Source organism: Battus philenor, unplaced genomic scaffold (assembly GCF_028537555.1).
Source record: "Battus philenor isolate CCGP_79_NKW_IND1 unplaced genomic scaffold, ilBatPhil1.0.hap1 SCAF_4, whole genome shotgun sequence".
Classification (NCBI taxonomy): Eukaryota; Metazoa; Arthropoda; class Insecta; order Lepidoptera; family Papilionidae; genus Battus; species Battus philenor.
This window is the reverse complement of record NW_027181704.1, coordinates 8,994,635-9,021,261: the sequence shown is the minus strand read 5'-3', so window position 1 is coordinate 9,021,261 and position 26,627 is coordinate 8,994,635. Positions and strand designations below refer to the sequence as shown.

The 26,627-nt window shown below is 32.1% G+C and overlaps 1 protein-coding gene across 2 annotated transcripts in view; it reads right to left on the bottom strand.

Moving 5' to 3' along the window:
* Ten-a (tenascin accessory) overlaps positions 1–26,627 on the bottom strand; it is a 58,643-nt gene that overhangs the window by 9,422 nt on the left and 22,594 nt on the right. For both annotated transcript variants that reach the window (XM_068772092.1, XM_068772093.1), the window contains 9 exons: positions 13,815–13,934; positions 13,066–13,746; positions 12,793–12,987; positions 12,511–12,720; positions 12,239–12,424; positions 11,942–12,088; positions 11,609–11,816; positions 3,129–3,248; positions 645–809 (listed from right to left, as the gene is read on the bottom strand). In XM_068772092.1, coding sequence (XP_068628193.1) covers positions 645–809; positions 3,129–3,248; positions 11,609–11,816; positions 11,942–12,088; positions 12,239–12,424; positions 12,511–12,720; positions 12,793–12,987; positions 13,066–13,746; positions 13,815–13,934 — 2,032 coding nt within the window. The remainder of the gene's footprint in view (positions 1–644; positions 810–3,128; positions 3,249–11,608; positions 11,817–11,941; positions 12,089–12,238; positions 12,425–12,510; positions 12,721–12,792; positions 12,988–13,065; positions 13,747–13,814; positions 13,935–26,627) is intronic.

The window sequence follows — 26,627 nt, the reverse complement described above, 5'->3', positions numbered from 1 at the left end:
ATTATCGGTAAACGAACACGCGACCTGCGGTCGTCAGTCAGTGATTGATTGTTATCAATTCAACTCATTTATTTTTATATTTGCGTTAATTGCGTTATTGCGAAGTCATGGAGAGAAATAAAGAAAAAAGTGCAAGGAAAATAGTTAAAAAAATATTTTTTTTTCATATAGGGTCAGGAAATTAAAAAAAAAAACACTTCCCTAATATTCAAACATTTGACATCAATTATAACTGAAATGGATGCTAGTATGAAATCAAATACAAAATACGTTACATTATATTTAATGAAATATTGTTATTAAAGTTTTTCTTTATAAAAAACAGAAATATTATTTTTGTAAGTAATTGTAGTTTTGTTAAATGATATTAATTCAATAAATAAAGTGATCGCCCTAAAATATTATAGTTTTTAGGATTTATTTTGGGAAAACGATTGCGACTACATCGAACCTCGGCTCGAGCCGCTATATGCTACTTTTTTATCATATTGATTACATTTGCAATTCATTGAAGTTTTGTTAGTATAATTTTTAGATTTGAGCCCTTAGTTTAACAAAACTGTAAAACTGTAAGGCCATCACTGAATGGTATTGGAAAATTAATAAAGATGTTTTTAAACAAACTTGCAAATAATTCAACAAACCTGGGTGTTGGGACCCTTATACTATCGTCGCTGAGTTCCATTTGAACTGGAGGTAGTACGACAATTTGGTTCCATGGTACAAATACTGTCTTACGTAGTGGTTTGAATGGAGATCGCTGAAATTGTAAAGTCACTGCTCCACCGCCGTTTACTAGCACATCAAACCTGAAAATATTTACAATATTTTTAAATAATTATTTAACCATAAGACGATAATAGCAAAAAAAAATAGTTATTTATCAAAAAATTATACACGATGTATAATGAGGATCTATCGTAGTAAACCCGTGTTAAAGATAATCCGATTAAAAGAAACGTCATTTAAGAAAACCGACTTATGCGTATGAAATTAAGTAATGAAGTTTCATGACCAGTTTGTTCGAAAAATCTAATAAAAAATTTGCGGAAAAGACAGTATGATGTGTTAAGTAATAAATTGGGCGACCTTTCATCGATTTTAACTATGTTTTGTTAGTACAGATAACGTTAAAAATCTGACAAAACAACTGCTTCACTTTAAAATGTATGTGGTGGTAGTTTAAGAATCCTGAAGCTCCCATGCTATGAGGTTTCGCTATAATAATACAGTAAATCTGGTTTGTGATATAAATAAGAGCTTTTACGTAATAACATTATAGTGCGCATGCCCCAAACATTTACGGCTCTGTACAAAACGGTGTATTTAAGAAAATAGAGAGGGCGCCGTGTCTCGTACCTTTTCAGCTTGCTGTTAAAATGTTTTAATAAACAACTTGATTCTAAAGTATGCGCATTTCAATCTTATGTAGATTATGAAAAAAGCTTACTTTTTATTAAACTGCAGAAAACATATTTTTAAGAGTTTATTTTTAATAGTTTCTTCGAGGCAACGTCACGTTTATGTGAAGAAATTGCCTCGTGTGATAAAATCGCCCATTGTACTTTTTGTTGAGTATTATGAATCAATTTATATGTTTTCTAGTGTTTCAATGTCATTATTGTATTTATATGAAATTAAACTAAATTAAATTAAAAACATAACCAGCTATTAACTCAGGATTTTTATAAAAAAAAAAATTGTGTGGTAAAAAAACACAGCATGGCCGGCCGCTTTTGGAAAAGTAATTTTCAAACACAAAAAAACGGTGTTTTCAAGGAATTAAACTTATAAGAAAAGAATACATATATTTTTTTATTTTTAATGTTCATTTACGTACATTTCAAAGATAATGTAGGCTAACACAAAATTTAAATAAAAAATCTTTTTATATGGGATAATCTTCAGTCATATTTTTAGCTGTTGCAGAAGAATGTTATTATCTTTGAAAAATAAATTTCGTTGTTTTTAAGTAAAATGTTACTTTTTTTTGCGACACGTGCTTTATTCTAGTAATCAGTATTTTGATTTGTCGTTTAACAAGAATAAAAACTTTATTTACATTTATAATAACCTAAAAAAATAACAGAAAAAGTAAAATAAACTTTCATCACGTAATTTGTAATGACACGTTTGTTTAAACTGTACATTTATATATTTGCTGCGTTAAAATGTACTACGAATATAAAAATTCGTAACGACGGCTTTCGGTTACGGCTATTACAGATTAATAACGCATGAAACGGTATTTAGTTAACTATTTATAAAGAATTAACTTTTTTAACATTTCTTTTAGTCACGCAATTCTTGTAATACTCTTTTATTTACATAGCGTAAATTGTACGTTTATTTTATATTTTGGTGTCGTTTCAAGTTATAACAAAGACGATTAATCTATGTATAATTTTAGTTTCCCTTCATAATTAGGAAATTCTTTGTTCATTTGAATGTGTCATAATAATTATATGGACCGGTTTTGTGTACATAAAATATTTCAAATACGTGTAATATAATCATTCATTTGTTAATAATGTTATTTATATAGTAAATATTTAAAGAGTGATATTAGTTTTTGAATAAGGGACCCACGGCACAGGCCAGCTGTGTTTTATATTTTCGTCCGGTTTCCGTCACTTTCACCTGGTGCATTTAGCATTTTATAGTTTTAAAAGGTTGACCTTATACCAATATTTAGATATAATATAGTAGTAAAAAAACAGACTAAACGCGCTACTGGCTTATACTATTTGGTATTAACTGTTTAATATGGTGATAATACAAAATTAAAAAAATTGCTTATAAATACTACGATAAATCAATAAAACCGGTAATTCCTAATATACTTATACTAACAACTATATAATAATAATCGATATTTTAGATGTATACAATATTATTCTTAACAGAATAACATTCTATAGCAGCGCGCGCCTAATAACGCTCACTGAACGGTGTCCATGCGACGCTGACGCACGCTTTATAACCGAGGTCTCACCTACTACTTATTCCAAAAGTTTAATAACTACTTGCAAAATTATGTTCACTTCATTTTAACCATTAACCACATAGTTTTAGTGATAGATATATAAGATACGTGTGTTTACACGATGATGTGTAGTTATACTTACCATCCTCCCTGTCTAGTGAGGGTGAAACCAAATCGCGCCTCCCGATCAACGGAGACCCGTATACCGATGATACCGAGCCCTTGAGGCGACACTACTTGCCCTCGCATCACCGACACTCGGCTGCACATATTAGGTTATGTCAGTTTGACACCAGGGGGCCGTGCACAGCGTACAAGGCAATATGCTTCAAAGGTTATTTAAGTTTAACCTAGATATTTACTGGTTCATACATCAGCTTCATTCGTCTGTGTTGTTAACAAAATAACATGGTGTATCATATATTTAATACTTAAAATATATATTATGTAAGTTTCATGTGCTATAATATTATAATAATATAAATACAAACATATTATATATATATATATATCCATTTGCTACTTTTGTAAAATATAGTGGGGTATAATCCGATTTTTTTATAGTATGGCATAGTGAAGGTATCAATAGCATTGTTATATACTATTTATACGAAAGTCACAGCTTCCATCAGTAGAGTTTAGAAGTTAGGATCGCTAACATTTCCTGCGCTATGTTTAGCTTTAACGTAGATGCGGGTGGATTAGACGATAAATGCAATAAGACAACAAAGCGGCGCGCACATCTGTGTACATAAATTAAATTAGAGATGCTGTCGAAATTAATCTTTACTTTTTATTGCATGCGTAGGATTCAAAACTATGACTTTAAAATTCAAATTTATAAACATTTTCAGCGAATTCATTAAAATATTCAACCATTACATTTGTTTTATAAAAATTAATGATAGATTACTAAATAATTTAAATTTGTTATTGTTATGTGTTTTTTTATATTTGGTGTTTAATTAAGTAATAAATAAATAAAAGGTAACCTTAATTTTAAAAACTTTTTTATTAATTATTAAATTGGATTCCTTCTCTTGACAACAAAGACGTAAAATATGTTATTCGACGTATTTTAAGATTTCAATAAAACTTTTCCCCATAGACGGAAATCTGACTCTTTAGTGATATTCATAAGATACTTAACAGTTCTATTATAAATGGACAATTGAAGTTATCTGTATCTTTTTTTCTGTTTACATTATTGTTAAACGGCAAGATTGAACGTTGGAATTACGTCATAAAAATTTAGTCATCATAGGTCATAAAATATTTAGTTTCCATCTGTTTTTTACAATTAGATGAAAAATAGTTGAATCGTAAACTCGTTAAGTTTGTACAGCAAAGGTTTTTCAACAAAAACTTTATTTGGAAATGGAATTTTGTTGCCTCCCAGATATGGATATCACTGACATACGATTTCAACAGGACGGTGCCATATGGCACACAGCCATCGAAGCAATGAATTTATTGCAAACAAAACTTCTAGATCGTATAATTTCACGAAATTCAACTGTTACTAGGTCGCCTGTAACATGCACTTTAACACCACTGGATTATTTTTGTGGAGCTATGTTAATGCTAGAGTGTACGGGGTCATTTAAATCATTTATTGAAAATCCGTAACCAAACTATCGAATAGATGATTTTAACATATTGTTTAAAAATTTTAATAGAAAAATTGACATCAGTACGTCTATTGTTTCCTATAGTCGCGATGAACATTTGTCCGATTTTATTTCTATTAATCAAAAGATTTTCTTTGCAAAAGTTTAAAATATATTTTTTTTAAATTTCGATTATAAAACTATGACCCTGTTGAATACACGTATAATGTACGTATTTATGACTGTCTGCCGCAAAGAATCTTTTTTTCTTTGTTCAGTTCATAGATGCCCTCTGCAAGGTACGACCTCCTTCAAAGATCGCCACGATGACCGGTCTTGATATTCCTCGACCTCAATTATGTCGTCGGTCCATCTGGTGGCGGGCCTACCTACGTCACCAACGGCTCGTGATCTTGCTTCGAGCGACGTCGATGATCATAGTTCTTCTGCGGATTTCCTTATTTCATATTCGATCTCGCAGCGAAACTCCGAGCATAGCCCTCTCCATTGCTCTCTGCGTGAACTTGGGCGTCCATGTTTCTGAACCGTATATCAACACCGTCAACATACATTGGTCAGAGACCTTCGTCTTCATACATTGCGATATCTTGGCCGAGAGTATATAATCCGCGGTGAATACCAGGTATATATATCATTTCAAAATTAATAAGCTAGTATAATTTATTTATTACGACATGTATTAATAAAGAAAAAAAGAGAGATCACTGACAAAATTTTGTGTATTTATTTAATAGAGTCTAAATTCTACGATATAAATTTATTAATTTAAAAAGCTTACTTTAAGTTTCTGTATTTGAAGCTATTTTATCTATAGATATATCAGTATTTATCATGATTAGCTACAGGGAGCTTTTAAAATGTCAGCTTGGAGATATTAGGCTTAGACGATGTTAATAATAGTCAACAAGATTCGCATTGAAGGTTTATTTGCGTGAACCATACTTGACTTTAGAAATGTCTGTATCACGTTCCAAGACAATCTTTCGCAAGTGTAATGTGTTATATCTTGAAACCTGGTAGAATACCAGTCATGTATAATTCAATAAATATTCTTAATAACAACTTTTAAAATAGAGTTTCAATGTTTATTAAATACTTTATATCAACGCATATTATTCAAAAACATTAATATTTATTGTGATTTGATCATTCACTTGCATGTTTTTTTTTAATCGACTTTTGATGGAGTACCATCTATTTTTATCTATTACATAGTTTCAATTACTCTTTTATATAACATACTCTATACGAGTTCTGATCGTATTTTTTAAAAGATTTCTTTCAATTATTAATTTACTTGATTAGGATTTTTGATTTTTTTTTGCAATCTGTCTGTACATCATGATTCAAACAACTTATCACAGGTAATAAATATTTTTTACCTAAAACAATTCAAATTAAATTATATAAAAGAATATTCTTATATTAAAATATGTATATATTATATTTTTTAAATTCAATATTATTCATGGCTACATGTAGTACATATTCCAATTTGAGTATTCATGTTTCGACTTCGATTTATGCTTTCGACTCTTCTTTCTTACGCAAATGTAAGAGATGCTTTCTTCGCTTATGTTTTTCTCTCACTTCATAAGATTAGTGGTAAATTATTAGTTACAACATGACAGGATGATTTTATATTGTTAAAAAGAATCTGCTAATGTTACATAGTTGATAGACAGAGCAAGAGCGTTTGTTGGAATATCAGTACGTTTCTACTAAAAGAATATTTCGTAATTTTTAAAAGCATAATAAACATAAAATGAATGTTTTCTGTTGGAAATTGTAGACTTCAGAATGTGTTATTATGCTGCTATTTTCATTAGTTATTATGCTATTAATTATTTACTTGATTAATACACGAGAAGTGTTTATTCTTAGTTTAATTTTTAATAAGTACCTTAGTACAAAGTGATTAAATAATCAGTTGAGGAATTTGTAACTATTTTTGTACATTTTGTTATATTTTTTTACAGCCATGCTACCGGTCTCCATTTTCTGAGTGCAAATTTTTAATATTAAAAACATATGTAAAAGTGAAATTTGCCATTAATATGGAAACATATTTGAATAACTTCATTGAAAGAAGTGACCTAATTATTTTTGATGAAATATCTATACTCTGTTTGATTTTTCTTTTAAATCAATTTTTATGATTGAGGGGATAATTTTTAATAATACGTCATTTAATAATTTACAGAATTTTTATCTGTATAGGTATATACTGTATGTACTGACTCATCACCATATCTCTGAAACCGTAAGATTAAGAGATTAAGACTTGGTAGACATATTCCTTTATATAGGAGTAAGATATCTATGGGGGCATATGGCATAATCGACTTGCTTGTTAGGCGAGGTGGGAATCGCAGTGTAGTATTATGATCGTTAAGTATAATTATATAGATAGACAGATGTAGTAGTACTCGTATTATACGCAGAGAACGCTGCAGCCCATCATTTGGGAACTTGTTTGTGAGCATCAGCAATCTTATTAAATTAATGGACAAAGTGTGCATAAGTTGAGATTCTATAGTAGTCTAGAAATCAAATTCGCGACCTATTATCGCATGTCCTCAACTGTTACGCAACCATTTCTCAGACTGTGAGTGGGTTATGTTGAAGATACTATCAGAAATTGTATCATGAATTCATGAAACATTTTGAATAATTTCTTCTGCACCTGATTTACTTTTAATTTTATTTTAGTGTTTGATAGTATAATACGTAAAAAGTCGCCATATCCTATGTCAATGAAATAACTGGAATACATATAATTAAAGTAATATGACATATTAATAATAAACCAAATCATAACAGAGTTTTTAATAATAAGTGGCAACGATGAATCAATAGTTATTTGACGTAATTCACACGTTTCTATTGGGATCAGAAACAAAAGCACATTTAGATCACTTTGTCTCACTAATCGATCACTCTGAGATATAGATTGCGGGATATTCAGTTACGAGTACAAAGGCGATAATTAATTACATTGAGCGAAGTGATAATGTTGTATTGATATAGTAAATGTAATGTAATATACCGTATTTGGGGAACTCATTGTGCTAGTTTTAGTGAAACTAAATGCATAAATTTAGTTATTTTTGGTTTGCAAGGGATAAGTGTTAACACAGTATCTGTTTCGGACATCAACGGTGGTAATTACAGTGTAATTTTATTTATTTGTCAATGTTACGCTGATATATTATAGTTAAAGTAAAAATGTTTGTAAAATCTCATTTAATAATTTATGACCTACTACTGAACGTGACGAAATAATATCATAAATTGTTCTATCGCAATGTAGTGCACTCAGTTTGTTTAATATTTTAAATGTTTTGTAATCGCGTTTGCAATGAACAGGCTTTGACATGAGAATAAATCTATTCGTAATTTTAAAAATCCCTCTATTGCTTTCGTCACCTTAATACGTGTTAAAATTATGAACTTTTGTAGTCAAAACAAGATGAAAATATATTATAAATATATAACAGTGTTTGATAGAACTAAAATAAATTATTATGATTAAATATACCATAATATACTTAGTTGTTTAATGTAATTACTGTAAGAAAAAAGTATGTTATTTTTTTTATAAGAAGCATATCGCCTTGTAAACTTCTTCGATCATAAACTGAGCGAAGTTATTGTGCCGATGCGTTTTATAATTTTGTTGTAAATTCTGTGAAAGTGAAGAATTAAATAAAAATGAGTAAAAAAAAAGAAATTTTTAGCATTGCACATTCTCGTATCAGGATCAGTCAGCTAAATATCTAGATTAGATTTCTGTTAGGCTAAATGAATTTAGCTGGAAATCCGTTAAAATATAGTTTGTTTTTTGGTATTAAAACAGAAATCTATCTAGAAAGATATGTATGTAAGTATTATAATGCATATTACAGCTGCCACACAATTATTTTTTAAGTGTATTCTTTAATTTTGTTTGTAAATTGTGTTGTTATTTGATACTAGAAATTGGTGCAAATATTTGCTAATGAAAACAAGAGATGTTATAACAAAAAAGGTAAACTAATTTAAAAAAAAACATTAAAAAGTATAACAATTTAAAACTGATAATCAAGCTTTTAACTTGACTCTAGTGTAGTTAATTTTTTCTCCTCCATTCTCGTCGCAAACGTTGCGGTCCTTTCCCACCCTGTTTCTAACCGCTATCTTTTTGTTTCATTCTGATTGCTCGTACGCTTGTATGTGTTTTGTTTTTATGAATGCAACGACGACATCAGCGGCAATCTAGTGGGGAGTTTCAATAGCGCACACTCGGAAAGTCAGTGCCGTTGTAAAAAGTTTTTTTCTTATCCTCGAGGATCTGGTGACTTAATAGAAACCACTTCTTTACAAAGAAATAGTTATTTGTATCGTAAATCATTTTCAACTTCCACAGATAAAATTTTATTCAAATAATACTTATTAGGATATCCTACTAATTTAATTACCCGTGATAAATTTAAATGCGAAATAAAACTTTCCTAAATTATTAACTACTCAAAGAAGACAATGTATAAATTAACATTATAAATATCCACTGACATACATGTTCAATTAATTAATATTAGTCGTTATTGACTTAAAATAAACATACTACTATCTAAAGTCAAAAATAAATAGAAGAAAAGGACATCTTTAAAACTATGGAGAGATAATGTCCAATAAATTAATAAAAACCTTTAAAATAAAATTATATTAATATTATTATATGAATGTTGCACCAATTTCGTAGTATAAATTACAAATAACATTATCACGATGAACAACTGATGGAAGCGATGGTTGTAATGTACAATATTAACGAGACTGCTATCATCTCGCTATGAAGTATACATTCAAACATTTGTGTTTTGGTTAGTCACATGGGTAAGGATCTAAACACATAGAGCTCGGGCAGAGGGTAAGGGGTTGGTTCACAGATGAAAGACGCAGACAAAGGGTAAGGAACACATAAAAGGGTAAGTTTATTTGAAGCTAAACTTGCGTGTTGAAATTTTGCTCAATTGACAATACAAAGTTCGCGCCTCATTTCGTATTTTACAAGCCCTACACCTACCGAGATGTGTTAATTACGTTCTGCGTGAAAGCGTAAATGATTTTCCTAAGTTTTATATAGTATAACAAAATATACTATTATGTGAGCTATAATAATATAAGCACAATAGACGAGAACAATAAACATTACAAAAATACTATTGCGGTTGCGGCAAATCAAAACCAACGAATCAAATAATTTAATACATATAAAAGATATAAGTTACAGTAAAAATGGGTTGGGACGTGAATGTACCGCGATATACTTTGCCGCAACTACAAAAAACATTCAAGACAGACATACAGATGTTACATACACATAGAGAATGAAACGAATACAGACAAAGGAGTGAACGAAAAGTGAGAAGCGTCAGTGGCACCGTTCGCGTGTCGCAGTGGCACAGGTCGCGGCCACGCGGCGGGCGCTGGCATCACACACATATGCAGGAGTTGCAACAAAAGGGAATAGGTTAACAGATACTGAACACTGAGGGGCGAGGGCGGGTTGACTGACACTTACCATGGTGTAAAGGAATTCCAGAACTCGCTAGGAGTGGCGGACACACGGCGGCACAGGGACACAGAAAGACAGGACAGATTACTACACAGATACCTACATCCCTCAGTGCAACACCACCCCGACTTCGCAATCCAAAGACTGCGCTCGTCTACACTGGTTACTTTGCGTTTTAACACTTGCTTTAAATGAACTTTACGAATAAATTTGCGAATGTATCGGCTCGAGTATTAAGCCCGTTTGCATTAGAACAACACCACTTTCAATTTCTTAAAAAAGCAATTTAAATAAAAGTACTGAACGTATTAAGATAATGGGTCTATTGTTGCACGGAGCAGAGGAGCATGCTGGATGGTGAACGCATGGAGGAACTCCGTCAAGTGACACGCTTGTTGAGGTATGGTGAAACAAATGCCAGAACGCAATATAACCCTCTAGACTTTTAAAATTAAACAAAATAGTAAAGCGGCTTGTGTTTTAATGCAAACAAACTTTTTAGGCGCTTTTGCATATAAAGCGAGGTGGGTTGACTACTAATATTATTCAGTTTTGCTTTGCTTTGTTTGACATTTCAAATGATAAGACATTATTCTTTAGACTCTTTTTGTTTCATTAGACATTAGGGCAACTACACATTTCGAATGGATTAAGTTTTAACAAGAATCATAGCAGACCTAATAAGAATTAAATAATTAGAATGTTTACGTACGTCTCGTGTTGTTCTTGATAATAGTCTGTCATGATTCGAGTCGTGTATTTTGATCCTTATAAAAATAGCTGTTAATTTACTTGACGAGAAAACAAACAAAACTGTTCGAAAGCCTTTGAGCGTTCATTCAATTTTTTTAAATTTCATTTCATATTATTATAAGACGCATTTGTTTCGTTTAGACAAACAGGTAGGGTTAGACACACACAAAGGATAAACATTAGACAATACACAACACATCGGATCTGGTGTGAAAAATAAATTGTAAAAAAATAGTAACCAAACAGGGTAACTTTAAAACAAAAATCATGCGGGGTTCGCAAATACTGATTTTTTATTGTACACACGTTGAAACACAGGAAAATCAAAACACTTCCACCAGATGGTAAAATAAATAGTAATTCAGAAAGTACAGTTATGAGATAACTTAAAATAACCACACCAAATCCTCGGAGAGGTTAGGGAAAATGAGCGGGATTAAAAAGGTGCTAGTTACTAATTACATTATGAATGAATTGGTTTATTTTTCTTACAGAGTTATATCACTGTATGATAATGAAGTCTTTATTTTATATTGCAGGAATTTAAGATTTTATCTTGAACGGATTATTGGTAAGAGATATCGCTAATATTTTTTTTTAAAGGTTAAACCTAAACGATATCTTTTACTTTAAAAATGATTTGGTGTTTACACTATTATAACTAGATTAAACACTTACCTTTCAGAATATTCATCCATGTGTGCGTAACTCTGAACAGAGTTCTCTTCTATGAGGAATTTGACGCGCTGGTAAAAGGAGGCGGTGACAGATGGTGGCTGTTTACGAAGAAGCACTTCTACGGGATCGTTTGAGGCGAGGCACATGATGTGTTCGGAGCATTCGGGCCGACTGCAGCATTCCGAGTCCGAGCAGTCCGTCATGCCATCTTCAAAATGGTAGTGCTATTGTCAGACGCCAGCAATCGCACGTAAAAGATGGGTACTTCCGTTAAAGGAAGTTCCTGTACATTATTTCGAAAAGAGTATACTATAAGGCTTTGTGTTACATTACCTTCATCGTTGTCTTCATTATCGCTGCACGAGAGTTCTAACGCGATAGAGCAGTCACTGCCTGCCCACCCATTAGCACATGAGCAGTGGTAAACACCATCTTCTAATAGACACTGACCATGACGGGAGCATCCATTTGGACAGCCAGCTATATGTAAATATATCAAATAACTTGTTTAAATAAACTATAGTTTCAGAAATGTAGTTTACATTATCAAAATCATATTTATTATTAAAATTTATAAACAATGAAAAATTTTCAAGATGATATTAAAACTTCTGATGAATAAAATCTTACGTAGCGTGCAATGTTTTCCATTCCATCCTTGTGTGCAAACACATGTGCCGTTTTTACACTGTCCATGTTCGTGGCAGCGTAGGTCACATGGACGTTGATCGCACAATGAGCCCGTCCAGCCCTCATCACACCGACACACGCCTTCCGCACACACGCCGTGTGGACCACAATCCAATGAACATACAACTGAAGTACAAACAAAACGAATTAAAATATATGAAAACAAAGATCATGATAAATTATATTTTTTTCATTTTACAATAAATGTTTACCTTGCGAACAGTCGTCACCGGTGTATAAAGGATCACAAACACATCTTCCAGCGTCAAGGTCATATACGCCTCGTTGGGAGCAGGCTGGTAAACACCGTTGCACTCGCGCATCACGCTCACTGCAGGCTGCACCGCGCCACCCGGCTCGGCAAACACATCGCCCACGAACGCATGATCCGTGACCGCCGCAACTTGGATCCAAACAATCCTCTAAAAAGGTTAACACAATTGATGTGAGAAAATCCACAAAGTTAATCTAGAATGTTTTTGTTGCAATTATACCTTCATCACATTTAGGCCCTTTCCATCCCGGTTTGCAATGGCAATGCCCAGCGATGCATTGTCCTCTACCGGAACAATCAGCTGGTTCACAGTCGTGCGCTGGCACGTCACATTCAGCTCCTTTCCATCCTTCAGAGCAATGACATATTCCGCCCGCGTATGCTCCGTGTCCAGAACATAACACAGGACATACACCTAAAATAAAATAAATAATTAATTTACGTCGCTCTTATGTTACAAAATTTTTAGTAAATATTATATTATAGCTCATACTTTTCGAACAATCGTGACCCTCGAAGCCATCCATGCATTCACATTTTCCAAGATAACAGGAACCATGTCCTGAGCAATCATCTGGACAAGAGTTTGTGACTCCTTCAGCTTCAGATACAATCATTTCAACGCTGTGAGGTTGAAGTTCATCATTGTAAATCGAAATAAACCATCTTCCTGTATCGAGATATTGCAGTATGCTGACATTGACTCTCATATCCGTTGATCTTTTGCTAACTGTATGATTCCATATGTGAAAGGGGCTAATTGTGCCAAGAAGAGCATCCCAGTTGTTGAAACTATGATCAAGTGCGCTACTTGTGTAAGCACTTCTTTTTCTCCGAAGCCTATGATCAACCCTTCCGCCCCGTATGAACTCAACAAAGTCGTACTGAGTGACGCTTGGTGCAACATTTCGACGGCCATACACAGCAAAATTTGCTCCCCAGGGTACAGTAAAGTTTAGGCTAACGTAAGCAGGTTGTTTATTACGGAATTCTGAACTCCAAAATTGATAGGCGGGTATGGTAGCGCTGTGTAGTTCGTCGAATTCTCTAACTTCTAATGCAGGTGACCATGGAGGCGGGGCAGCTTGCTGAGCTTGTTGTGGAATTATAGCAGATTCTATTGAAGCCTCCGCCGTAGTTGACCATCCGCCCAAGGAAGAAGTCGATATAGATTCTATAAACAAAATTTTATTTTAAAAAAAGTTTTAAGGAATTGAATAAACATGTGATTTAAGATATTACCATCCGAAGGTGAAGAGGTTGATAGCGAATCTCTTATTCCTTGTGCATGGGTTACTGCTTTCACATCTTGTACGAGAATACAATTAGAATTGTCTATATTACTTTTAATTGACGATAATGCTGAAAAAAGAAGAAAAGGTATGATTTGACTGGGTAAAACCAACGCCCTTTGGACTACAACACTGTTAAAATATCACCGTAACCATTATTATTTGTAGACAATAGAAATCGTGTTGAATATTAACAGAATTTAAGTATTTGCTAAAAGAGCACTTTCTGGATCTCTAAAATAGCATATTGTGTAGCACTTGTTATTTATTCGTATTTATGTTACATCTTTTCCGTAAATATATATAAATATATATGTACATATATATATATATACAAATATACATAGATTTATGTATATGTATAAGTATGATATGATAAGTATAAGTATTTATGTGTATATGCATGTGTGTATAATAATGTATGTATTTGTATGTATGTACACCCTAAACTGCCCTCTCCTTCATGTCTCTCATCTCCATCCAAAGGTTGTCTGGTCGAGATCGCCTTAAGCGTTAACACCGCCTCTTATACATCTATATAAATTGTTTCTTTTTTAGTTGTTATCTATGTTGTACAATAAAGTGTAAATAAAAAAAATAAAAATAATTTGAGGTGCCATGGTCAAGTATCAGTATTTAGTAATAACTGATAACTTTACATAGTTATGATGATTATTTTATACTACAGCGTTGTAAATTACATGCATTGAATATAGAATTTAAGCCACAAATTGTAAGCCAATAAGATAAGAACGTTCTGAACTATTAAAGCTCTGTGTAAATTAGACTTCGCAGATACGATTACTTAAGCAATTTGCTCACAAGTTCGACATTAAACAATATAAACAGAAAAGGATAGATGTCGTGACGACCCGTTGGTTTTAAATTAGGCAGAGCACAGCTCGAGCGCATTTCATGGCGGTGTGACGAATTGATTGGTTTCATTGCCACGGGCCAAGCGGCTGGCGAGCACGTAGGTGGCTCGGTTACACCCAACAATTTTTTGCTCCCGGGAATGTCGTTGTCTTCTCATTATGTGACAGTTGCTTGTGATAGAAGCGATCGAATTCCGTGCTGCGCTGTTTAATTGGATATTCTTTCACGGTACTCCCTGAGGTACAAGGGCTAAAATAACAAGAGTTAAGCGAAGCGTGAATCACCTTTGAAAATAATCAGGAAACTTTGAAATGGATTTTCCTTTTCTACTTCCACGGAATGTTTTTTTAACTCAGTTTTGCCGTTCGTATGTTTTAAAAACAAAATTTCCAAACGGAAAGTTATAAAGGGGCATACAAACGGGTCTGGTATTGTAATGCAAGGAGAATTTATTGTGTACATTTATTAGTTTGGTAAGAAGGCTGCCAGCAACGGGGATTTGTGAGATGGGATGTTTATTTTGTTCGGTGGGGCGGACGGGGAAGTACCTTTTGCTTAGCTTTATACGCGAAATTAAAGCTATAAGTCAATCTTTAATGGTAATGTCGTTGTTATTATTTTTCTGAAAGTCTATAGCTTCGTAAGGAAAGATTTTACGGAGATAATAGCAAAAAGAATCACATGTAGGTGATTGTTATTGATTATTGAATTTCTCTTTTAAATTGTGTAGATTTATGGCCTTTCCTTCAATAAACAGTTAAAAAATATATATGTAAAAGTCTAACATTAGTAGTTTTGGTTTATGATTTACATTGAAATATTAGGTATCCGATTTTCGTCATTAGTCTTGTATTTTATCCCAGGGTAAGGAATTTATTCCTTTGATTCTTTTGATGTTCATTTATGACAGGTTTTCGAAAGGCAGCGCTATACAGATAATAGCTGTAGTTTTTAATTCACTATCACATGTAACAGATATATGTACCATACGTAACACTATTAATATTAAATGTAATTATAGCATATCAATTAATGAATAAAAATATTTTTTAAGAGGATGAAGTACTACTGTCATGTGTATAGAATATTGAAAATAACTTGATGGTTATAGTTGTAGATATACTTAGTCTGGACATAAATACTGTTATAGTTAAAAATAAACAAAATACTACTTTTGAATTTCGAATCTGTAATTTTTTTATATGACAGTTCATAGTGTTTTTATTTATTTTAGCGCCAATATGTTGTAAAATATTTTGTGATATTAAAATGGAGTGGGTGATAAAGAGAACCGTGTTGCTGTAATTGCATTACATAAAGTATGATGCCAAATATAATTTTAAAAATCCTCCATACGCTTAGTATATTAGTCACATGTTTGCGTACCGAGCTATTGATAGGTACAATGACACTGCTTGTGACTGTAAGGGAAAAAATTCGAAGAAATCCTGTCCGAAAGCAAAACATGTTATCTTGGGAGAATAGGATAGCATCTAGAACCATGTCGCAAATTTTAAAAGATGACATGCAACTTGCAGTCGATAACAGATGCACTTGTCATTTCTTAACTGAAAATTAAAAAATTGTGGTGAAAAAAATCAAACCAACTATATAATATATAAGCGATACGCAAAGCGGATGAGAAATTATTTATAATTGAGCTCAGTCAACAGAGTACAACATGGGCATTCACTTCAGTGATGGTGTGGTGGGGTGTTAGCTATGAAGGAGTGACTGAGCCATATTTTTGTGAAAAAGGTATCAAAACATCGACAAAATTGTATGAAAACACTTTGAGAATGAGGTGAAGCTCTTTCCATCCAATCTTGGTTAACGCACGTTCCGAACTTCATCAGAGCTAAGAACTGGTCGTCATCTAGTCCCGATCTTAATCCACTAGATTATAATTTATGGTCAGTTTTAGAAAGGTAGGCTTGCATTAAACACCATGACAAATCGCAGTTCCTAAAACCCATTCATACGATTATATAGATTTCAATTAATTATAAAAAAATTATATAGAATTCATACGATTGGCAGTGAAGAATTTTCCCATAGAAAGAGTGCTGCTATTGATAACCGGCCTCAACATTTAAAGGACTGTAATGCATCCAATAGAGACCAGTTCGAATAAATTCTTTATATCTTAATGGTTTTATATTAACGTATTAAACTAACTCGCTGTTATAATAATAAATGTTACGTACAATTAAAAATCGTTTATTGTGTAACAAAATAAATTCTTGACCATCTATACATAAAAGCAATTTCAAAAAAGGAACGTCAGAAGACTTGGTTTCAAACAAATTACAAAACATTCGAGTACAGATAAAAGTATAAGAATCACTGAAGAATTATGGATACTTAGAATAATGTGTGCATTTTTTAAAATTAATTATGCCGTATAATGTAAAGCTCAAAATGCTTTAAAACGACTATTACAAAATTATAAAGAACAAAAGATTATATTATTAGTGCCAAGATTGTTTCTCTTGACAGGGCAGCTTGGCACCTATTGCGACGTTTCCCATTTATGTATTTGAAAAAATTTGACAAGACAGTATTTAGCCATCCATGAAAACAGAGACTTATCACAGAAAAAATATTATACTTGATAGAAATAAATAACCAGAAGTTAACATCATAAATATTCGTTTTAAGAGAATATATTTTGCTGTGAATTTGTTCTCTTAATAATCTTTTATCAAGATGGTATCGAAGAATTATTATTTTATGTGATGTCTTTATATAGGCAGATTTTATAGTTTAAGAAATATATTTATTATTCAAAGAAAATATTTGCACGAAGTAAAATCTGTCTCTTATTATTATCGAGGTGCATTAAACTTTTATGTGATAAAACATGTAATCACTCCTATACTTTAAAAATCATACCGGAGCTACAGTAAAGCCAATGCTTAATAACCTTAGTTATTTTCATAAAATGATTTTAAGCTGGTTATACACTCACGTGTTTGAAACTTGCATCTATATCTAATCACCTGTATATAAGAAAATATCACTCTGTAATATATTACATTATATTTTTTTATATTGTTATACCGAGAGGCCAGTAACTTTTTGCAGTACAAAGACAGATAGTTAACAAAAATAAATGTAATCTGTTGGAAACCAAATTGTGGAAATATATATATATTATGTATAGGATGTACCATACATTGACTGACAGCAAAGAATCTAAAGCTTTTACACTAATTTTGATTACCACGTGTAATTAAAAAAGTTCTTACCCCAATGGAAAAAATATAATACTGGTATTTAAAATATATGTATATTTAGTGTGTGTCAATTCATGAGAGTAACGAAAATGTGAAATAAACTTTAATATTTTTAAAGCTTTACCCTAAAATATTCAGCAATTTGCATTTGAGCCATTTTATGAGATGAGTAGATTAGTTTTGCCTATACACTTGCGGACGGCGTAGTTAGCGCTATTTTTTGTAATGTAAAACATGAATTTGAATGATTATAATATCGTGGAATCGATTAATTCTTATTCAGATCATAGCTTTAGTAATCATGAAAGTAAACAAAGCTTTGGCATTTCATTAATGGATTTCTGCACCGCTAAAATGGGTAAATGTTAGAAAATGTCTTCGAATTTAAGTTGTAATAATAATGGTAAACTTCAATTAAATGTCTTTAGAACCATCATAACTTTACATTAAAACAACATTAAAACGTGGCAGTAATTTTCACGTTCTCGTAAGTCTACGGATAACCCCGGGCGGTGTCAGAGCAATTAAGTTATCATCACGACCCTCGACAGTCGACAGGCCATCCCCGAGATTTACTTATAGATAAGGATCACTATGCGTTGACGCCATTTGGCCGTTTGCCTTTAGCTTTGGACGATTTAGATACGTAAGTTACAGGGCGATGGCTACGGCGACAGTTAGCGGTAATAACTATTAATGACTTACGTAACGATATCTCAAACGTTACTTATAATCAAAAAAGGTTATTGAAGGCGCATCAAGTGGCAATAAAACTTAAATTTTATTCTTCAAAAAAAAAACACCTCCTACTAACTAAAAATAAAATATAACTTAAAACCAAAAACACATAAAGAATTAATATTACATAAACTAAAAAATCTATTAACTGTTATTTACCAGTCATTTCGACATAAAAAATAAAGAAAGATATTCCAGAAATCAAATGAATTAATTAAAAACAACAAAATATTGAAAAAAACAAATTCAAATCGATTTTAACCTCTTGATTAAGAAAAAACATTCAGACAAGTTTTTTTTTCAGATTGTTGTTTATGTAAATTATACAAGTTTTACACAGGACACTTTATTGAATTCTGATACACTATATCAATGAACTTGTATTTATTTGAAACTAAAAGAAGAATCAACAAATGAATAACAATATTTATTGCATCTATATCCGTTAAGTATTGCTTGTGGGAAACCTCATAAGCAATGTCATGTTACATAAAAACGATTTGAAACGGAGTAATTTCCGCTCACAAAAATGAAATGTTGCAATGTGGTTGTCGCGACTTTTGCCGATGATCCCTCGTTAAACCTATAAATTTTCTCTACAGAATAGCTGTGAGGAGGAAATGCGAGGGCTCTCGTCGACTCCGCCGTTTGAGCATTGTATGGCACGATTGTGTGCAGATGGACGATGTTTGCTATCAGTACTATTTTTCGAGTTAATGCAATTTATTGTAATACGATTCAGCATAGATTGCATCGTGGCATAGGGGAGCGAAACTCGTTTGATGGAGTCCCGGGGGATGGAACGAGTCGCCCCGTCGATGCGTTCGGTATTAGTCACGTGATAAATCTTATGCCGCTCGTGTGTCGTTCTGTCTTCTTTCAATAAACGTGGAATATTATAAGGCCTTCTTTGTCTGTGATCGAAATCCGCAGGAGGGTCGAGGTCGCCTTGCCCTATTTTATAAGGACCGTGGACACTTTCGTCTACAGTGGTTGCGAGGGAAATTTGATTTTAATAGTACGTTTTTAGTAGATCAATAAACATGTTTTTTTGGCTGATAAACATTAAACAAATGTGTAATTTCTATTTATTTAGAATTAGAAATAATTTGAAAATTAGTTATCCAGTTCACAGGGAAGGCAAAATGTGTACCAATATTAACCATTAACCGTAGATTGTGATCGAAGTATTATAACAAATTGGACTTACATGAACTTATATATTGGATGTATTTTGTTGGTTAGTAACTTATTAACGCTTGTAATAACAGAAGTTTCGTTTTATTTTTATTACTTTTTAATGCAAGTTTATATTAAGTCCGTCTCCGATTGGCATAGACCGTGGGTTATAGTAACACTTATAAATGGATTTATCAAACTACGTATGGTAATGTAAAGCCAAAAATAATAATAAAATGTACAATGTAATAAAAATGTATTAATAATAAAATGAGTATTCGCCATCTGTTCTCTTGCTAATTTTAGTTGAAAACTTACTACGCAATTACTTTTGCGATAATTAAGAAAAAGTGAAAAAGAAGTAAAAGTGAGCTGCAAGAAGTTGCTTCTGTTAATCAGAAGCAGCGCGCCTGAGATTAATGCTCCGTGTCCGATGCACTCCGCGCTTTAACAAAAGATTTTTCTCTGTCTGCGTATGTACATTTCAAATTGATAAACAACTATTGCTTTTTGGATTAGCAACGAATGTAAAAACTTTAATATTTAGGGTACTCTCAGTTTCAATTACATTAAAAATTTTAACGCGGCAAAGTTCCCATTTATCGAATACGTCGTATGTAATAAAGGGTGCAACAGATGTTGCACATTTTTATATTACACTACTAGATCTACCGACACGGAGATTTATGTCGGATTATAAAGTGCAGGGTCGGTTTTTATTCATTATGTACCAGGAACGCCCAGAGGCGTGCAATTCTGACGTTACGCGGTTTTTCAAAAATGTATTTTTAAGGATGTTTGGAAATGTTATACTTATGTATTAATCAGTACAAAATTTTTATCTTTGCAATGAAGAATTAAAGACATGTGATTGCTCAACGTGTTACAAACACAAAAATGTTTTCGTGATTTACATAGACGTCAAGTATGACATGACATTTTAAGATATTCTTCCTACAGTTCATAGAATTATAATTTAAAAAAAGTACTACCCTTTTAAGTATGAGGGCATAACCGAAAGATAGGGAATAAGATAAAAGCATAAGTAGTTTAATTAGAAAAACGAATTTCATTTTGACTTGGAAGTATTACCGTCCGTCGAAGTTTATACGACATGGAATTCTTATCTCCTCTTCCCATAATTTAATGGGAATCTAAACGAACTGAGATCCGATACGATAAGAGCCATTGACTTAAAACACCTTATATTCAGAGCCGGTTCATTACATTACTTTAAAGAAACGAAGAAAATGTAATGTTACGTTTTATGTGCTATTCAAGACTTTCTCTACGGTCAGGTTCAGATTCATTCAAATGGATTTAAAGAAATTGAACTCGCTTCTATCTTAAATTTAACGTAGAAACTACGTGTGACAAATAGTAGGAGCTATTAGTAAGTTTCGTTTTAAGTTGTTTAAATACTATAATGTTCTCATACAATATAGATTTAATTAAAACTTTTAATGTGAATTTTCTTCGAGGTTACCAATTTACTCTCCATCCTCTATTTTTAGGTACAGAAAATATAATAAGCACACTGTATTATAACCAAAATAAAAAAAAACTAGTTATAAAAATTTATTAGATACCGCTTGATTGTGCGCAAATGCGAAAAAAAAATGCGCAAAAATTACAAAATGGTTTTACGTATTTATTCCTCAAGAATATGAATCAGTTTAAAGTTTCAAGAATTGATTATGGGATAAATAAATATTTTGAAAAATTATACTTCAACGATCTTTTTTTGAGACAACAAATTGGAGGGTTCCAAATTAAGAAACAACAGGACGGGCATATACATCTTTAGCTAAGCAATTAACCTATAAAGTCTAACGGCAATTGTCTATGAATGTGTGTGTAATATTAAACCCGTTCATAAACGCTGAATATAAACACGATAAAAGTCCTATTCATATATGACTTTCCCTTTACACTTCGATATAAAAAAGATTTAAATTACCAACAATTAATTACCGATAGCGAATAAATAAATTGACAACTGAAATGTAAACCGTAGAGGTGAAACTAATTACCCGTCTGCTAGTGCACCTGCTAAATATTGCAACTGCTATTTATAATTAACTACTTGTCGCCCAAAGTTTCAAAATTTATGAATTTATATGTATATCTGCAAAATGAGTACCATATATAATAAATGGGTGGTACAAATTTTTAATTTACTTCTAAAACTTTATAAATTGTGTCCACTCAAAATTATTTTTTTTAAACCAAATTTTCGTAAAATAGTTTTTTGGCCACATAGCACGCAAAACAGATGGCTGCTGGAGTCTTAAGGTCTTGGAATCTTCCTAACATAACCGCACAAAATGACTTCCAGTTACAAGATGGTTAGACGACCTAGTTAGAGGCATCGGACGCAAGAAGCGGGCAGCTTTTTAAGCCTATACTTATCAGTGGACGTTCTACGACTGAAATGATGATGATGATGATTTAGGTATATTAGATAATTACTATATTTCCACTAGATATAATGTCTATGCGTAAAAGAAAATCTGAGTGCATAATAAGAACTTATTTTTAAACTAGCTGATCCCGCAAACGTTGTTTTGCAAAAATTTTAAAGTTCTTAATTCACAAATAAAAAATAAGGGTTGATCGTAGAGGGGTGAAAATTAAGAGTTGTGTGTATTTTTGTATGCTGTATCATAAAAATAAAAACAAAATTTTTGGTCTTAAAAAAAAAAAAATTAGAGGTGGACCGGACCACCCTTAACATTCAGGCGGATGAAAAATAGATGTTGCCCGATTCTCCTCCCTGGTCGATAAAAAAAAAATTTTATCGACCAGGGAGTATACACGACGAGATTCACGAAAATCGGAGGAGTTCAATTATGCACACCGTGACACAAGTATTTTATATATTAGATTAAAGTAATTACATTACAACTGCAATGTTTTAGAAATATGAAAGAAAAATAAGATTAAACAATACATGACATGTCATGCAATAGTTGGTGTTATCAATTAATTCTGAAAATTAAATGTGTTGGATTTCTTAGGAATTCAACCAATCGTCAGCAGTGAGGGAAATGATCAGACAGAGATTGGAGGCAAGCATGGTCAACTGTTTCGAGTATCTTAAATATCCTTCGCTGAGAGGAAATAAAAAATTATATTTGCTAAGGAAATGTCGCTATATTAAATTAGTTTGGGATATTAACTTGTCAATAAAATGATTACCATGTTGTGAAAATGCAATTATATGCCAACCAATAGTAAAGCGTAATAATGTCCATCTTGCTCAATTTTACGTGGTATGTATGTACACAGGCAGAACATAAGAAGATTGCAATACTACAATAATTTCATAATAATCAACTTTTTTTCATAAATAAGTATACTTGCAATGAATGAAATAAAAATATTGAATTTATTTTTGATTATGACCTAGAAGTAAATAGGTGTACTTATATAGTCTTGATATGCATCGTGTTTTATAAACAGTCGCGCAGTCGACACTTTAAACCTTGCGTGTAATATGCGTAATAAAATATTTTTATTAACGTACATTGACTGCTAGTGCTCGACGTGTGAGTGGAAGTTTTGAAATGAAAAGCTTTCTTTTCGACGGTGAGTTGCAGAGAATGACGAAGTTGTTACTCATAGCGTGCCACTAGCACGTTATTTGGTGTTGGTTGAAACAATTTAACTGCGCCGCGGGTTAAGTTAAATTGAAATTATAGTTTAAAAACATGCAATATACTTGCTAACATTATACTTTTTCTATTTTGTTGTTATCATTAAGCAAAAAGTTGGATTGTGTAGAAGTCATAACTCTATCTATTAATAATAGCGTCTGTTTATGATCAATTTTTGTCGATACTATTACCGAGATAGGAGTAATTTTCCTAAAAGCCGAAACGGCATCGAAATCTATATTTGCTTTTATTGATAATGCTTGAAAAACAAACATGTAAAACTTTGAATAGGAAAGGTGTTGAAATGGACAATCAGCTTGTAATAAATTTTTATTTATCCGCCACTTACTGTCTGTTTATTTGTTTTTCAAGTAATTATTGATGATTAAAATATTTACTGCATTTATGAAAGAATTTATACGACACAAATAGAAAATTAAATTAATAATGTTTTGATGATTACGGATAAGAAACATTAAATTTTTGTCACGCTGGCTAAATAAAGGCAAGGGTGAATTTGCCTTTATCTAGTCCAGAGCAAATAAGAACTTAAAGTGCAATTTCCCGCCTTTATATGCGGGTTGCAGCACAAAATTGATTCAATTGACATATTTAATGGATTCCGTTAACTTTCGAACGTCCGAATAGTTTTTAAAACAAATAAGATCCATTTTCAACTATGAATATTTGCTTCATACCAGGACTAACAAATGTAACATTCTCATTACGTTGATATAACTTGTGTTTAACTTAATGGAAAACAGTTGCGAGATGTTTACATATTCGTCGGATTATAATTTGAAGTAGCGTTATATGGTAGCGCCTGTAAACATTGCATATTTATAAAAATTAAGGTTGAAATATATATTTCAATATGCCTTGATATTTATAACACCCCAATGCTTTATCGAAATTTGACTATGAAAACAGAGTCACAATTAGATCATGAATGATAGAAGAAAAACTATTTGTTTGTTAACTCACTTTTGATGAAAAAAATTTTAAACAATAGTACTAGAGGAAAAAGTTTCTCGTTTGTTGTTTATATTTACTTAATCAGAACTTTGCGTGACTTTCTATAATGGTTTCGGTTGGTTTGTCATGAGTACTACACACTTCCATTTTAATTGGAAATAGAAATAATTAATAGTCATCGTCGTGGTTTCAGCACATAGACGCCCACTGCAAGGCATAGGCCTTCCCTGAAAAACATCTATGGGGGAATACACCATAATCGCCATGCTTGGCATGCAGGTTGCCGATGGCAGTGTGATAATATGGTACACAGAGGACGCTGCTGCCCATCTTCTGGAAACTTGTTGTGAGCAGTGGCAATCCTATGTAATTAATGCAAAAAGTGTAAATTATGTAAGATTGTAACCAGGAAATCGTGACCGCGACCTATGTTCGCAAATCTCAGTCCACTACCACAGGGCCGCCACTCCACGTAAATAGTTACTTAGAATTTTCTGAAGGCATTATATTAGAATTATGATTTACAATTATATTCAAAACGAACTTGAATTAAATTAATATGTAATTTATTTAACTAAATACTTCTTCACCTTTTTTTAAATTTTGTAGAGAAGAACTTAATGCCATTAGGCATTCTCTATCAGCCAACCAAAGTAATTTAATGCGTATTTTTTACTGTGCATGTTAATGATATGCAAATGTATCTTTTCAAATAAGCCAACTGAAATTTAGTTCTATTAATATTTATTTGAGATCACCGAAAAGTTTTGTGGCCTGTTGTATTTTGAACCATTCAATATAAATCTTTTTCAGAGTTCCAACAATAAAGTAAATCTTGCGCAGCTCGAATCTATATGTGGGCCATAAGTAGGTATAGCCACTTCGGTGTGGGCAGATTACACTTTGATGCTATTTTTGCGACCTCTTCAACGTGTCTGCGGTCTGAAGTTTTATCGTTATTAACTCTCGACTGCGGTCAACGGAATTAGTTCCAAAAATAGTTTAATGGATAAACAACGCCCGTCAAGAAGTTTGAATTAAGATTTTAATTTTTTTAAAGATTCTCTTTGACAATGTCTATCAAATATTAATTGATTAAGACCTTTATTACATATCAAAGTTGATAAATTATTTTTTGCTGTCATTACCGTTGTAAGATTTGAAAAACATTACATCGATCCTTAATAATGGTACTATACAAGCCATATAACGATTTGTGAAGTCACAAAAAGTCAACGCGTTTCTGAAAGTCTTACCGCGTACAAGATATTTTATCGCATCGCAAATAAAAAGTTATCCTGGGTAAAATCGAGATAGGATTACTTTCGCGATTTATGGAGCTTTAGGTATGGTATACGTAAATTATGATTGGTCGTTTTGCGGATAGGCCGGGATTGCGAGTCTGATATATCCGTAGTAAAATGATATGCGACGTGGAAGTGTAAGATTATTTATTACCACGCTAACACAGAAGCGAGAGCTCGAGGCACGTTGTCTTAGGTTAGGCGCATCATTTATATTTTTTAAATGTTTGAGAAGTTTTTTATGAATGCCGGTTTTAAATCTAAACAATGAATATTGAAAGACTAATGCTTCATGTCGGCTTGCGTTGCAACATCGATGTTTAATCGACTCATTTACATTCGTTGTGTGGGTACAATAAATGTTACGGTGTTTGTGGATACGGCTTTGGAAAAAATATTAAAACGTATAGATGGATTGTAATAGCTTCATCATATTAAAGATAAAATTGTACATTATTATTTTTAATAATGTTTTTTATGGATATGATTATTTGGTTTTTATATGGATATTTTGTTTTAATGTATTGATTTACCCAGAGACATTAATTTTCGCTTAATGCATTTAAAAATATTTTATAAATATGTATAAGAATATATTTTAAATGCGATGTGCTATTATTTTGCAAAATTAAATATTAATTACAAATGTGATGTTAATATGAGGCAGTAACTATTACGAATAAGTAAAATAGGATTTATTAATGACAGTTCAATAGGATTCCAAAGAACAAAGCGAAGAAAAAAAGAGAGTCGTAACGCGTATAATTTGACCGGCATTCGATGGAAGTTATTA